At 46.2% G+C, this 14211-nt stretch overlaps 1 protein-coding gene across 2 annotated transcripts in view; it reads left to right on the top strand.

Annotated features, from left to right (window-relative positions):
- Window positions 1–14211, top strand: part of SLAIN2 (SLAIN motif family member 2) — a 142502-nt gene that overhangs the window by 106188 nt on the left and 22103 nt on the right. For both annotated transcript variants that reach the window (XM_082257948.1, XM_082257947.1), the window contains exons 4-5: window positions 1074–1238; window positions 12037–12396. In XM_082257948.1, the coding sequence (XP_082114074.1) occupies window positions 1074–1238; window positions 12037–12396 (525 nt within the window). The remainder of the gene's footprint in view (window positions 1–1073; window positions 1239–12036; window positions 12397–14211) is intronic.

The raw sequence follows: 14211 nt of genomic DNA, 5'->3' as shown, positions 1-14211 counted from the left end.
GTATTTAAGTGGTTAAATAAGTCCTTGACATCATTAGCTAGGTCTGTGTTACGCTTGGTCTGTTTCCTAACAATATTTACAAAACAAGAATAAATATGGCTTGGCATACCATATAATTTGTAGTGGAAAGTGAGCTTGTGCTTAATAATGGGCTGAATCATTAACCATTATAGCAGTTCTATTTAGAGCTGGTTCACACTACCACTACCAGAAAGTCGCCCCGTGACTTGAAGAGACTTGGGAAGAGACTTGGGAAGAGACTTGTGCACTACTTTGAAGAGACAGGCGACTTTGTCTGTGGGGAATGCCTGGCTAATCTTTCTTCTTCCTGGAAAGTCTGATAACAAGTGTGTCAATTAAGATAAGGAGGCGACTCCCATTGAAGTATATGGGACAGTCGGATCACAGGTCGCCTCAAAGTAGTACAGGACCCTTTTCTGAAGTCGGAGCAACTTCAGTAGTGCCAATTAAGACGGCACTGATTGATTAACATTGCTTTTGTTGTGTCAAGCTAACTGGTGCAACACAAGTTGCCTCACAAGTCGCGCTAGTGTGAATGGGCTCTCAAACAGCGGAATAAAATGGAAAATGCCCTTTTAACATAACATATATTCTGTGTAGGAATTCATGCTTATTTCACATAATTTTTAGTAGTATTTTTTACAGATATTTTACAAATAGAAATCACTAAAGTTGATAATCCAATCACTTAAGTTTCTTTAGCTCATTGAAATTGTTCTCAACACCCTGACCCGGTTTGTGTATTAGGGCAGCTGGGGGTGCAGGGGCTGCATGCAAACGATGGCCAGAAAGATTCCTCCATCCACACTGTTCATCGTAGATGGAGAAATCTGATCGTGTATGGCTAACTTTTACTATGCAAACTAGTCAACCCTGAAAATGTCAAACCTTTGTGACAAAAAAAGTCCTCCAATCCAAATTTGTGTGTTAAATGCATACTCTGTATATGGCAGAAAGTGTCAGATATTGATAAAAAAAAAATCATTGCTTTACCATTTTAGTTGAAATAAGACCTTTTTTCATTTTCATCATTTCTTTGTTTTGTTCTCTAGGACTTTATAAAAGCACACCCGACAGAAACCCCCCTCCTGTTAGCCCACAGTCCTCAGTGGACAGTGAGCTCAGTACATCTGAGATGGATGAAGACTCCGTAGGGTCAAATTACAAGCTAAATGATGTCACAGATGTCCAGATATTGGCCCGGATGCAGGAAGAAAGTGAGTATGGAACACTTCATTAGAAATATATCCTATTTTTATTTTATAATGTCAAATTGTGTGGACTGTATAGTTATGTGACTGTAACTTTGGATTAAAGTGGAACTACACTTCATCTGAGCACCACAAACCAAAAATGCAGTTTAATTCATTTTTAATATTCAACATATGCTCCTCCCATCCGTCCATGGCTCCATGCTTTTTGTTGAGAAATCACTGAAAAACACTCGCCTAGTATTTCTGGCTGTTATCTTAAGTAAAGGCAGATGATTCATGTAGCAATTACTTCCTGGAATCCACCTGCCCTTAGCTCAGGCATGCAAACAGGAGTGCTTTGCTGAGAAAGACCCTCCTCCTCTACTGAAGAGTTCTACCAACCATCCCCTACTGAAGACTTCCGAGATTAATGATACAATTTGACTAGGCATGAAAACCAGAAAGTAACTGAATAATAAAACATTTTTTTTTAACCAATTGCTGACCACTCGCCACAGATATACTGCAGCTGGCTCGGCTGCTGCGAACCACTGTACCTGTACGGCAGGTCCGGAGGGCAAGCGTGCGCTGCCGGTGGCGTGCATACACCCCCACTAGGCAGCAGGGATGCCGATCCACAGGGCTGGCAGCTGCTATTACCGCCGGAACCCGCGATCACTCCCCACTGAGAGAGAACGACGATCAGCTGTTGTAAACACAGCAGACCATTGTTCTCTCTGAAATGAACATAAAGCACCTGTGATCCTCCCATAAAGGATCACAGGTTTCTGTGTTCATTTCACAAGTCCCTCCCCCATACAGTTAGAAAACACTCCTCTTGGCTCACACTTAACCCTTTGATCACCCCTGGGTTAACCCCTTCCCTGCCAGTGTCCTTATTGCAGTGCATATTTTTAGCACTGATTACTGTAGTAATGTCACTGGTCCCCCCCAAAAGTGTCAAAAATGTAAGTTAGGAGTCCGATCTGTCCGCCGCAATGTCGCAGATAATCGCCATTACTAGTAAAAATAAAATAAAAATGACACAAATCTTTCCGCTAGTTTGTAGACGCGATAACTTTTACGCAAACCAATCAAGATACGCTTATTGCGATTTTTTTTTTTCTTTTTTTGCAGTGGAGATCCCGGGTGACCGGCGGCAATCGCTGCCCCCAGTCAAATGAATCGGCATCCCCGCTGCCTAGTGGGGGCGATTCGCTCAGCAGAGCCAGCCTGCCGCAGTATTTATGCGGTGGGCAGTCGCCAAGTGGTTAAATTGAATTTTTTTTTCCTCCTTCTGGAGGGGGGCAGGGGGGGGGGAGCTGTGTGGGGGTGTCCCCTTTGTTTCATGACAGCATGTCGCCATTGTTACATAGGGAACCCCCCCTTTAGCGCTGCTACGGCGGCCGGTCCCCTTTAAGGGGGCTATTTATTTTCATGCGGGCCTCTATGGAGGGGCTCGGAGGGCAACCCCCTTTTTTGTTTTTCTTTTGTTTCCAGTAGGTGGTCCATTCGTGGGCCCTGGGTTGACGTTCCCCTGCGGGATGGCAGTCAGCGACCCTCACCTGCCTGTTGTGTCTATGTAACCATCTTAATTGTTATGTTTTGGGGTGAGCCTAGTATGTAGCGACCCTACTGGGTCTGTGTCCACGCACTTCGAGTGCTCTGATAGTGAGGATGATTCCTCTTCTACTGCAGCCGTGCATGAATTGGCGCTGGTGGATGCACTGATTGTATCACTGTGGGCAAGCTCCTCAGAAGCGGCAGAAGGTATCCCCTTTTTTTCCCCGCCTACTTTGACAAAATTGTCGCGAGTCAGTGACCTAAACACACTATGTCGGTGCCTAAGCGGTTTCGCAAGACTGTATCTTTTATTGAAGAGTCTGTTAAACAAAGTGGACAGTCCCACCTGTGGTGGATTCTTAGGTTTCCAGGCTGAATAACTCCACTCTAATTCCGGTGGAGGAGTCTCCGACTTTTAAAGACCCCTTTGGCGGGAGGGCCAAGACTTTGGTCCGCCACATGTTTAGGTCAGTGTTCACCATAGCTTTGGTGCCCCAGACTTTAACGGAGTGGGCAAAGCTTTTGCGCCAGGATCTGGAGGGGGAACAGCTTCCCCCTGCCCTTGCGAGCTGGCGGACCAGGTGGTGCCTCTCCTCTCTGGATGTGGCTCCCTTAGTTTTAGGCTGTCTGTGGCCGCAGTGGTCCTTCGGCACATGATATGGCTGAAATGCTGGTCTGTGGACCAGTCTTCCAAGAAGGCCTTATCTGTTTTTCCCTTTTTTGGGGGATCGCCTGTTTGGATCTTACTGGATGATGTCAAGGGTCTTACAACAGGGGAAGAGTACTCTTCTTCCACAGGCCCCATCAACCTCCCTGATTTAAGACAGATGGGCCCACGAGCTAATCCGATCCGGCTACAAAATCGATTGTTGGTCTTATCCTCCAGTGAGGTTCTTTCCTTCCAATCTGCGTTTGTTCCCAGACCGCCTGCGGGGTCTCTCTCCCTGGGGCGGTGCAAGACTTTCTACTACAAGGGGTGATTGCTCCGGTTTTAAAATCAGAACGTTTTCACAGAACGGTTTCTAGTCAAACCTGTTTACAGTTCGCAGTAAAGAAGGCTTTGAACTGCTTGTGCGGGTACAGAAGTTCCAAATGGACATAAAAACAACTATATAGGAGCGCTAAAACCGCCAGCATATGAAGGGTGAAAAAACTAAATTGAAAGGGAAAGAGGGAAATGTGGGATGGGAAATACCATAAGGGAAGAAACTAATTAGGAAATATAAACTAAATACCAGGTGTCCATGAATTAAAGTCCAAAAATGGAGATGTCCACTGGCAGGCATTGTTCCGGACGCCGATCGCCGCTGGGGACAGCCGGCACACTTCCTCCTGTGGCAGACAGCTGAATTGTGCACTGTCCCATGTGTGGATGGATGGCAGCACCTAGAGGAGCGTCCTTTATCTTTTGATGTTTACAGCCCCTAAATCGTGGCTTCTTGTGAGTTGCTGCAGTTGATATTTTATACTTCTTAATAAAAATTGTCTGCACTTAGAGCGCTTTTCTTTGTGTTCTTCAAAGTTCCGAATGGAGTCCATTCGTGCAGTATTGGCATCCCCACATCAAAAGACGCTTCCCTTCATATTCTAATATGTCGGTCATCATCGTTTCCTCCACTTTGTTTTGGGTGAGGAGCATGATCAATAATGCCATTAACCTTTGGTCCTGCTGGGTATTCACAAAAGTGTTGGCCCCGGTGTTGGCATTGTAGCGGCAGCGAGGGATTGTGGTACTGGGTATCTGGATGATCTTTTGCCAGCAGAGTCTCAGACTGCTCTAAAGGACAACCTGGAAATTACTGTGCAGACTCTATAGTAGTTCAGTTAGAAATTGAACTTCCCAAAATCTGCTCTGGTTCTGTCCACCAAGTTGAACTATCTGGGTCTGATTCTGGACTCCGCTTCAGCCAGGGTGTTTTTTCCAGGGGAAAAAACTTCAAAGCTGCAGGATGCGACTTGGCTCCTGTTGTTCAGCAGTCAGTCTTATTTCAGGATTTGCATGCGGGCGCTGTGCCTGATGGTGTCTACCTTCGAGGCGGTTCCGTTTGCACAGTTCCACTTGAGCCTCTGCAGAGGGAGATCTTGCCAAGTGGGACAAGGATCCACAGTCTCTAGATAATCTGATCCTGTTGAGCCGGGATTCGAGTGGGTCCCTGATATGGTGGCTTTGTTCTCCTGTGCTTCGACAGGGCAAATCCTTCCTTCCCCTGTACTGGATGGTGGTCCCGGTGGTTGCCAGCCTGTCCGGGTGGGGAGGCGTTTTGGGCACAGATGTGCTCAAGGGGTCTGGACCCTGGGGGAGTCAAGACTACCGATCAATATACTAGAACTTCAAAATCAAATGTATAATAATAGCCCAATCTGTGCGTCTCAGTTCGTTATATCATACATTCAGCGGCGCTTCAGCACACACCATGTATGTGTGCAAGTATATTAGTCAGTTCCTGCAGTGCTTCAGAGCCTGCAATTGCAAACTAGTCCCAACTCCACAGGATGTGCAGTCACAGCCAGCAAAAAGATTTCTCCTCTGATGTTCAGCACCAGTGATTGTACACACAGTATCACTAATCCTTCACCACACCGACTGTGCACCCCTATGAAGTGGCCACTCACCGAATTGCCCTTGAAATATCGCCTTTATGCATAAGCTGCATGAGCCCTTGCTTCTAGTCGGTCTGTCGTCTCTTAGGCACGTCCAGATCCTATCCGTCCACCAGGGGTCACTATCAGGCTGTATATCTCCTCAGTGCAATTTGTAAGCAAACGACATGAAGCAAGAGAGTAGTGTAATACTGTTTCGACTTTATTAATTAAATAAAACTTCCCTCCCCTTCAGCGTATATGCTTACATTTCAATCACCCTTTGCACGCATATCATAAACACAGAGGCTTTGAAAGGTACCGCCGCTCACCGACCGCGAGCTAGTCCCTGCTGTGGATTACAGCGCTCCTGCGGCTAACAGGCGAGATCCAGAACAACATCGGTATCCTCCCTTCGTCTCCTCAGCAGCAGCGTACGTGCATCCTGACCGGTTTCGTCTGGTAGACTTCAACAGAGGACTCATGATTTGAGTAGATATATTTATTTCTTTATACCTTACACTGATTTATATATATATTTTAGCGCCGGGCGGGTGGTTGACGTTTTTTAGCATCAGTTACCTTTTACAATACTAGAACTTCAGGTGATAAGATTTTGCTCGTGGGACAAATCGCCTTCAGAGGTGCCAGGTAAGGATTCAATTGGACAATGCCTCGGTCATGGCACATGTCAATCACCAACGGGTCACAGAAAGTGTCCTGGTGGCTCAAGAAGTAGCCAGCATTTTAAGGTTCAGCTGTGTCTCCGGTGGGGAGCTCCCAAGGTAACCCTGTTTGCCTTTCGTCCCAACAGGAAGGTACAGAGAATTGTGGCAAGGTGGCTCCTTGGGGCCAGTATCTTCTGATATACGTCTTTCCCCAAGTCTCCGGCGAAGGATCGAGGCAGATGGGATCCAGTCATCCTAGTGGCTCCAGACTGGCTGTTGCGCTGATCTGGTATGGCTGGTCGCCGATGCCCCTTGGAGACTTCCTTTTAGAGAAGATCTATTGGCCCAAGGGCTAATCTTCCATCCTGCTTTACAGTCGCTGGCTTTACTGGCTTGGCTGTTGAAAGCCACGTGTTGAAGGATAGGGGGGTGTCTAAACTGGTGATTCCCTTGTTGTCAAGGGTTAGAAAATCTACCTTGCGTAGTGTGAGTCTCTTGGGGTTCATCCCTGTTCCCTTTCTGTGCCTCAAATTTTGGCATTCTTCCAACAAGGTGTTGAGCAGTGCCTGCCTTGGGTACCGTCAAGGGCCAGGTTTTCAGCCTTGGTGGTTGTCTTTTACCGTCCTTTGGCTACGCATTCTTTGGTTCGCACCTTTATTCAGGGAGTTCGCCACTTGGCTTCCCCAGTAGGGTCTCCGTTGCCTCCATGGGATCTCTAAATTTGGTGCTGTCGATTCTCCAGTACTAGTCTTTCGGAAATATTCACAAGCTTCCTCTGCTTACATTGTCCCAGAAGGTAGCCTTCTTGGTGGCTATTACTTCTCCAACCCCTCATGTTTAACACTGCTTTGGGACGTCCTAATGGTCAAGAAGATTCTGGAGCTGTGTCCGTCAATGAACGAAAGAGAAAATTGGATTCATTGTGTTACCGTAAAATCCTTTTGTCTGATGTTCATTGATGGACACAGCACCCACCTCTCTATTAAGTTGGGTAATTTTTCTTCTGACACTGCTTGCAACTAAACTGAATGCCTATAACAGGAAGTGGGAGTATACCCCCTGGGACTGCCCCCATAGGCGTGGTAAAGCTTTTTCCTGCCTAGAAAATAGAAAATAATTTTACGGTAAGAGAAAAATCAAAATTTTTTTCTATCTTTGTTATTTTGTTCCGGTGGGAATCTATTATCCACTGCAGGACTGGGTGACCATCTTGATAATCTAGATCCAGAGGGTCCCCCCAGTCTGGCCGGTGAGCGCGCGCAGACCTCAGCTTCGCGCTAGGTTGGGCCGCGACATATACCCGATGGACAGGGGCTGGCCTGCAAATGAAATGTCTCGCGAGGGCACATACCACCTGGCTGAGTCGCAGCGTTCCTCCTGGCTCACAGCCACCCTATTCTGATGGAGCGGTGGTCTGTCAGGAGCAGTGCCCACCCTGGACGTGGGGGGGGGTGGACGTGGGCCCCTCCCTGGGAAGGTCTGACCCCACTGGTTCCCCTCCTTCCCATGCAGTGCGCCCCCCTTCTCGGTGGTCCTTTGCAGACTTGTTACCCCCCATCTGCCCAGACCCTTCCTCCCCTCCCATGGGGTGGCCATACCTTTTAAGTCGGTCTGGGGGTGGGGGGCTTGCGTGCCACCGGACGATCGACCTTTGGGTTTGAGGCCCCTGTCAGCCTCCCCCTTCCTGCTGGGATTGTATTCGGGGCTCCTGGGGTCCCTCGTCCCATCCCCCCCCCCCCCCCGGGAACCGCGTGGCGCTATTTTTGTCATCTTGTGGCCTTTTGTGCTGTAGATCAGCGGCCATGTTTGCGTAGCCTTGGCGGCCATTTTCTTGTGGTTTTCTCATTGAAAATAGCGGCAGCCATGTATTTGAAGCTATATGGCCGGTGATTTTGGTAGTGGGAGCCCCTCCACATCCCTAGTGCTGACTTTTGGATCTTTTGCTGATCGCCACATGGTGTGCAGATTGCCTGGTGCTGTAAGTGCCTGATCAATGGTGGCAACTCTTTTTTTTTTTTTTTTTTTTGGGGGGGGTTTTCTCTCCTTCTCTCTGCTATAGCAGTGGTAGTGCTCTATGCTGGACCCTGTGGTGCCACCAGCGCAGTGGGGGGGTGTCCTTGGCTGTGGTATACACTTTTTTTTTTCGTGTGGGTCCCCCTCTTCCCTAGAACACATTTCCCCACCAGATCCCCTCTCAGAAGCTGCCGGTTTCTCCGGATCCCAACAATCCCTGACTGCACTGACTGCATTCCTGGAGTCCTTAGTGTCCAAGGTGGATTTGGTCCTGGGAAAATGGGCTAGCAAAAAGCGTCCCCCCGCCTTCACCTGCTTCATCTGTCTCATCAGATCCTGTATCGGATTCGGCCGCCGCGGATACGAGTTACCCTTCTGGGTCTGCGTCCACGCACCCTCCGTGCACAGATAGTGAGGGTGATTCCTCTGCTCCTCTAGCCACGCATGAAAAGGCGCTGGTGGATGCGCTGATTGTGTCAGTGTGTGAAACTTTAAAAATAGAGGATGCGGCTGATGCTGCGTCGGAGGTGCCGGTCCCTTTTAGCATCCACAGGCCCTCCAAGATGACGAGTGTGTTACCTTTTTCTCGCTTACTTTGATAATATTGTCACTAAACAGTGGGGTTTTCCAAAACGCACTTTTGCGGTCCCTAAGGGTTTTGCGATGCGTTATCCTTATGAGGATTCCCTGCTTAAAAACTGACCTGTAGTGGACTCGCCGGTTTCCAGGTTAAATAAATCCACCTTCACTCTGAGTAGTCCCCGGCCTTTAAAGATCTGGCTGATAGGAGATTGAAAGCTCTGACCTGCCATATATTCACTGTGGCTTGTTCGGCACTTAGACCGGTATTTACTATTGCCCTGGTGTCGCAAACTCTAACCGAATGGGCTAAATTTTTACGCTGGGACCTTGAGGGGGAACAGCTTCCCCCTGCCTTTGTGAAGCTGGTGGGTCAATTGGTCCAGGGGCTACAGTTTGTCTGCGAGATACCTCTTTGGATGTGGCTCCTTTGATTTCCAGACTGTCTGTCTCGGCAGTGGTCCTTTGGCGTATTATCTGGCTGAACTGCTGGTCTTCGGATCAGACTTCTTAGAAGGCCTTATCTGATATCCCATTTGTGGGGGATTGCCTGTTTGGAGCTTCCTTGGATGACATCAATAAGAGCCTCACATGGGGGAAGAGTACTCCTATTCTTCTTCTGCAGGCTTCCAAGGGCAAGGAGCTCCGTCGTAGACGTAGGCCATTCTTCTCGGCTCATAAGAGGCCTTTTTGTCCCTGAGAGTCTCAAGACAAGGGATTCAAGCCCTTCAGAGCCTCCATACAGTCGCATGTCAAGTCACAGCTTATTGATTTCAATGGCACCCGTTTAAAACTATGCCACTTTGAAAATCAGCGACTTTAAAAAGGTGCCTGCACTACTTTGATGCGACTTTGATCCAGAGAGTATAAAGTTGGATCAAAGCTGCGCTCAGTCGCACTCTAAATCACACAACTTGAGTCGCTTTAGTGAAAACGTAGCCACTAGGCTAGAGTGACTTTGGAGTGCGACTGAGTGCAGCTTTGATCCAACTTCTGGTTCAAAGTCACATCAAAGTAGTGCAGGTACCTTTTCAAAGTCGCTGATTTTCAAAGTCCCATAGATGGTAACGGGTACCATTGAAATCAATGGACTGTGACTTGTCATGCGACTTTGTGTGCCCAAGGTCGCATGGCAAGTCACACTAGTGGAGACTGAGCTTTAGTCTACGTTTCCACTATTGCGATATAGAGTGCGACTTTGATCTAACTTTACACCTTGTGGACCATAGTCGCATCAAAAGTTGCATCAAAGTAGTGCAGCTACCTTTTCAAAGTCATATTTTTTCAAAGTTGCATAGATGGGAACAGATGCTGTTGGTTAGTTGCACTAGTGGAAACTAGTGCAGGAAGAGAGAGGGTATACCCCCAGGGGCTGGACATAGGCGTAGCCATAAATTCTTTCTGCCTAGTGTCCTAATCCTGTAGGGGGCGGTATTACCCTACTGATATGCATCAGAGGACTGCGTCCGTCAATGAACCTAAGAGAAAAGGATTTTACGGTAAGTCAAAAATTCAGTTTTTGTTTTTTATTTTTACGTGTAAGGCTGAACTCAGCTTACATTATTGATTGCAGGGGCAAATTTAATGTATTAGGTGGTACTTCTGCTTTAAGGTCAAAATGTTTAGGCTTTAGATCCACTTGGAGCCATACCCTCAGGAGTTTTTCTCAGAGTTGGCCCACATATTTCATGCTGATACTTTTTCACTGCTGACTCAACATTGTCAGCAAGTTCGAGTATTTTCTACATGCTGATAAGAGATTACTTTTTTGTTGTCAAGTAAAATGGCTACTCGGGCGTCAATGCAACACCGAGAGCGTTTGCATAAAATCGGCTAATAGGCCTGTCAGTTCTGTGTGATGGTTTCAGATGCCTTGCAGTAATTTGATCTCTCAATGACTTCTAATTGTTGCTAAACATAATTATAAAAAACCCTTGTATCTCAGGGTTCACTTAAAGCATTTGTTACCCAAACACTCAATTTTTCTGATATGTGCCTGCTGTACCATGTGCTTGTATCAGAAAGTATCCTGTTATCTTTGTACTGCCTCCTTTTTGTGAAATCCCTGATGTTCCTGGTAGTTCCCTTGCTTTCCTATTAAAAACTGTCCGCACTAAGCAGGAGAGCACCGATCATACTAGTCCTGACATGCCCAAGTAATTCTTTGGGAAGCTCAGAGTACTGCCGCTCACCCCCCCCCCCCAGTTCTTATGCAGCTGAGAACAGAGGGAATGTGGTTACTTATAAATAAAGGGGAAAAGGTATTTATAATGTTTTTTTAATATCTCTAAAACGGGGAAAAGGTATTTATAATGTTTTTTAATATCTATACACAAATGTTTTGCCATTCATTTCTCTTTTAGAGCCCATTCAGACTAGCGCGACACAACTTTGGGGGGCCACCTGTGAAGTCGCGTGCACCGCGACTTTGGTGCGACTTGCAGAGACTTCACATAATGGAAGTCTATGCAAGTCGCCTCCAGGTCGCCCCAAAGTAGTACAGGACCCTTTTTCTAAGTTGTCGCTCCTATTAGAACGGGTCCTGTGCTAATCAATGGACCGCGACCGAGCGCAACTTGTCAGGCTGACAAGTCACCTGACAAGTCGCGCTAATGTGAATGGGCTCTTAAACGTAATGTTTGTTTTTTTTACAAGGTAATCGTTTACAATCACTTAGGCTCCGTTCACATGTAGGCGTTTTGGGGCGTTTTTGGGGCGTTTTTCTGCTCTAGGATCAGCTCTCAAAACGCCCAACAAGACAAATCCTATTCATTTCAATGGCCCCTGTTCACATCTGAGCGTTTTGACGCTGTATACAAAACGCCCAACGCTCAAAAAAGTACATGAGCTTCTTTTTGGGCAGATTACAGGCGTTTTCCATTGATCTCTATTCAATCTAAAAACGCCTGCACAAAAATCGCGGTAAAAATCGCGGTAAAATCGCGGTAAAAAACGCCGCAAAAATCGCGGTAAAATCGCGGTAAAAAACGCGCGAAAAACGCTACGCTCAGGTGTGAATGTAGCCTTAAGGCTAGGAGTCAATGTCACTGGACGGTTGTGGTCTTTGTTGCTTTAGGGTTCAGTATATGCTGGTTTTTGTTTTATTTATTTGTTAATTCTTTTGATTGACCTGGGTGCACTTTAGCTCCTTTCAGATAAGTTTTTACTTTTTATACATATTTCTAGGTGGATGAGAAACATTTTATATGTTCCATTCTTTTCTCATACTAGAGAGAGTCTGATCTGTGCTGAAAAAAAGAGCAAATGGTCAAAGTATCATAGCTTCAAAAGTACTACAGATAGCAGTAAACTGCTGGCGATCCTATAGGTTTTTTTTTTTTTTTTTTTTTTAGAGCAATATCATGTTATTAGTGAGAGGTTCTGTTGGTTCACAAAGTGTCTTTCTTTTCTACATTAAGGTCTTCGACAAGAGTATGCAGCTTCAGCGTCTCGTCGCAGTTCTGGTTCATCGTGTAACTCCATGAGAAGAGGGACGTATAGTGACCAGGAACTTGATGCTCATAGCTTAGAAGATGACGAAGAAGGAAGTCACCATTCAGCTCACTTGCCTGTGAGCAGATTCTCACCCTCACCACGTCACTCTCCTCGCCCCTCTCCCAAACAGTCTCCCAGGAACTCTCCGCGATCCAGGTCTCCGGCACGCAGCTTGGATTACAGAGGTGCTTCCCCTCAACCAATGCTTAGTCGCCTACAGCAACCCCGGCTTTCACTTCAGGGGCACACCACAGACTTACAGACAAACGTGGTGAAAAATGAAGGTAAACTACTGTTTAAAAAAACGCATGTATTTTCTTTTGGATATCCATTATTCTAGGATTTCGGTGTTATGTGAACCTATTTGAGAGGATTTCTACTGCACAGGAAAGTATAAGCTCCCAATCACTTGTTCCCTTCTAATGTTTGAGGACCTCATCAGTTAAAATCCCATGGTGATCAACTTTTTACCAGCTGAATCAATCATCTGTAAGGCTACCACTTCTCGGAGCAGCGTAGTTTTGCTCAGAACTGCAGTCATAGGAAATCATTGATTTGAGGTAATTTTCATGAGTAGATTCTAGCCAGCAGAATACGGGGTCACATGGAGCTCCTTTTCATAAAGAAAATCTTAGCAGCAGCTTGAATAACAGCTACTTACTTTGGAAGGCAGAAGTTATTTAAATCCTCTGCACTGTGATGATGACACTATTTTCTTTTATTAGTTATCATCCTTGTCTGATGATTTACTTCCAGCCAAACATTTTGTTTGGCTGAAAGTGACAAGAAAACAGGAGGCCAGCATCAGTCAGTTCAATAGAAACCGGCCAACATTCAGCCATGTGTATGGCAGCCGGTCCGACAGAAGCCGGCCATTCTTGACTGAAAAAGATCTGCCAATGGCTGAGAGCACTGACTGATGTGTTCTGGCGGGGAAAGGGGGCCATCCCCCTGTCAGTACACAATAGCTCAGTAGGGGAGATCACTGTACTAACATTGGATTGTTAATACAGTGCCTCCGAGCTATCAGTTTTTTGAACGAAAAAAAAAAAAGAGTGGTATGTATCTGGCTTAAGGGGTCGTTTTTACATTTGCTTCAAAACATGGCATTGGACACGCTTTTTTAAAGCACTGTGAATGCCAATCAAAGCACTTGTCCCTAAATAAAATGGTTAGCTTACAGTCCTGTTCACACATTGTGTTTGCTTTGCTTCACTTCCCTTCAAAAATTATACTCCATGTCGCTTTAGTGGTGCTTCAAAGTGTCTTCAAAGCCTCCATAGAAGTCTATGACAAAGCTCGCTTGAAGCACCTGCAGCTTTTTTAGAGGCTGTTGTTCAGCTTTAGCTTCAATTTGTTGTTGGAGGTATTGCAGGTATTAACACACACTGGACATTGCCAAGCTTCATTAAAGCTTCAAAAAACACCACTGAAGTATCACAAACACAAAAAAAAGCATGGCAAAGTGAACGGCGCTTTAATGTGTGTTGCAGTCAAAGCAAGTGTTAATTAGTTTAAAAATTTTGCTTGAGGTAATTGTAGCCGTATTAGTGCACTTGCGACATAGACAATTGAGTACTGTCCGTGATACTTTTTTTATTTGCACTAACATACAAATTTTTCAGGACAAGCTTTCGGGGTATGTCCCCTTCATCAAGATCCAAGCAGTACTGATCCACAAAATGTTAGCAGCGTGGTAAAGAAACACAAAATCTCTAAGCCAAAGCTAAAAAAAAAAGGAAAAAACCAAACAAACATAAGTTTAACTGGCATGGTAATAAAACTAGCTTGATTAGTGAGATAAGATAGAGGGAGAGTTGAAGACAGGGGAAGGTGGGGGGAGGGGGGGAGTCACAGAGGGGGTCGTAAAACTGTAGGATAATGAGTAAGGAAACCCATATCTAAGTTTAAGCCGTTATTTTTTGTGTCAAAAAGAAGTATCAGGCTCGGTTCACACTATTGCGATGCGGGAAGGCTGCGAATTCGCAGCCTGTTCCCGCATCGCACACGCACCCCCGGCAGTTCACACTGCCATATGCGATCCGCTGGGGGTGTCAATGTAATCTTAACGACACCCCCAGTTTGATCGCATATCGCAG

This window comes from Pelophylax lessonae (assembly GCF_965119305.1).
Source record: "Pelophylax lessonae genome assembly, chromosome: 1".
In the NCBI taxonomy this organism is placed as follows: domain Eukaryota; kingdom Metazoa; phylum Chordata; class Amphibia; order Anura; family Ranidae; genus Pelophylax; species Pelophylax lessonae.
The sequence above is the reverse complement of the archived record's forward strand: the minus strand, read 5'-3'. Positions and strand labels throughout refer to the sequence as shown.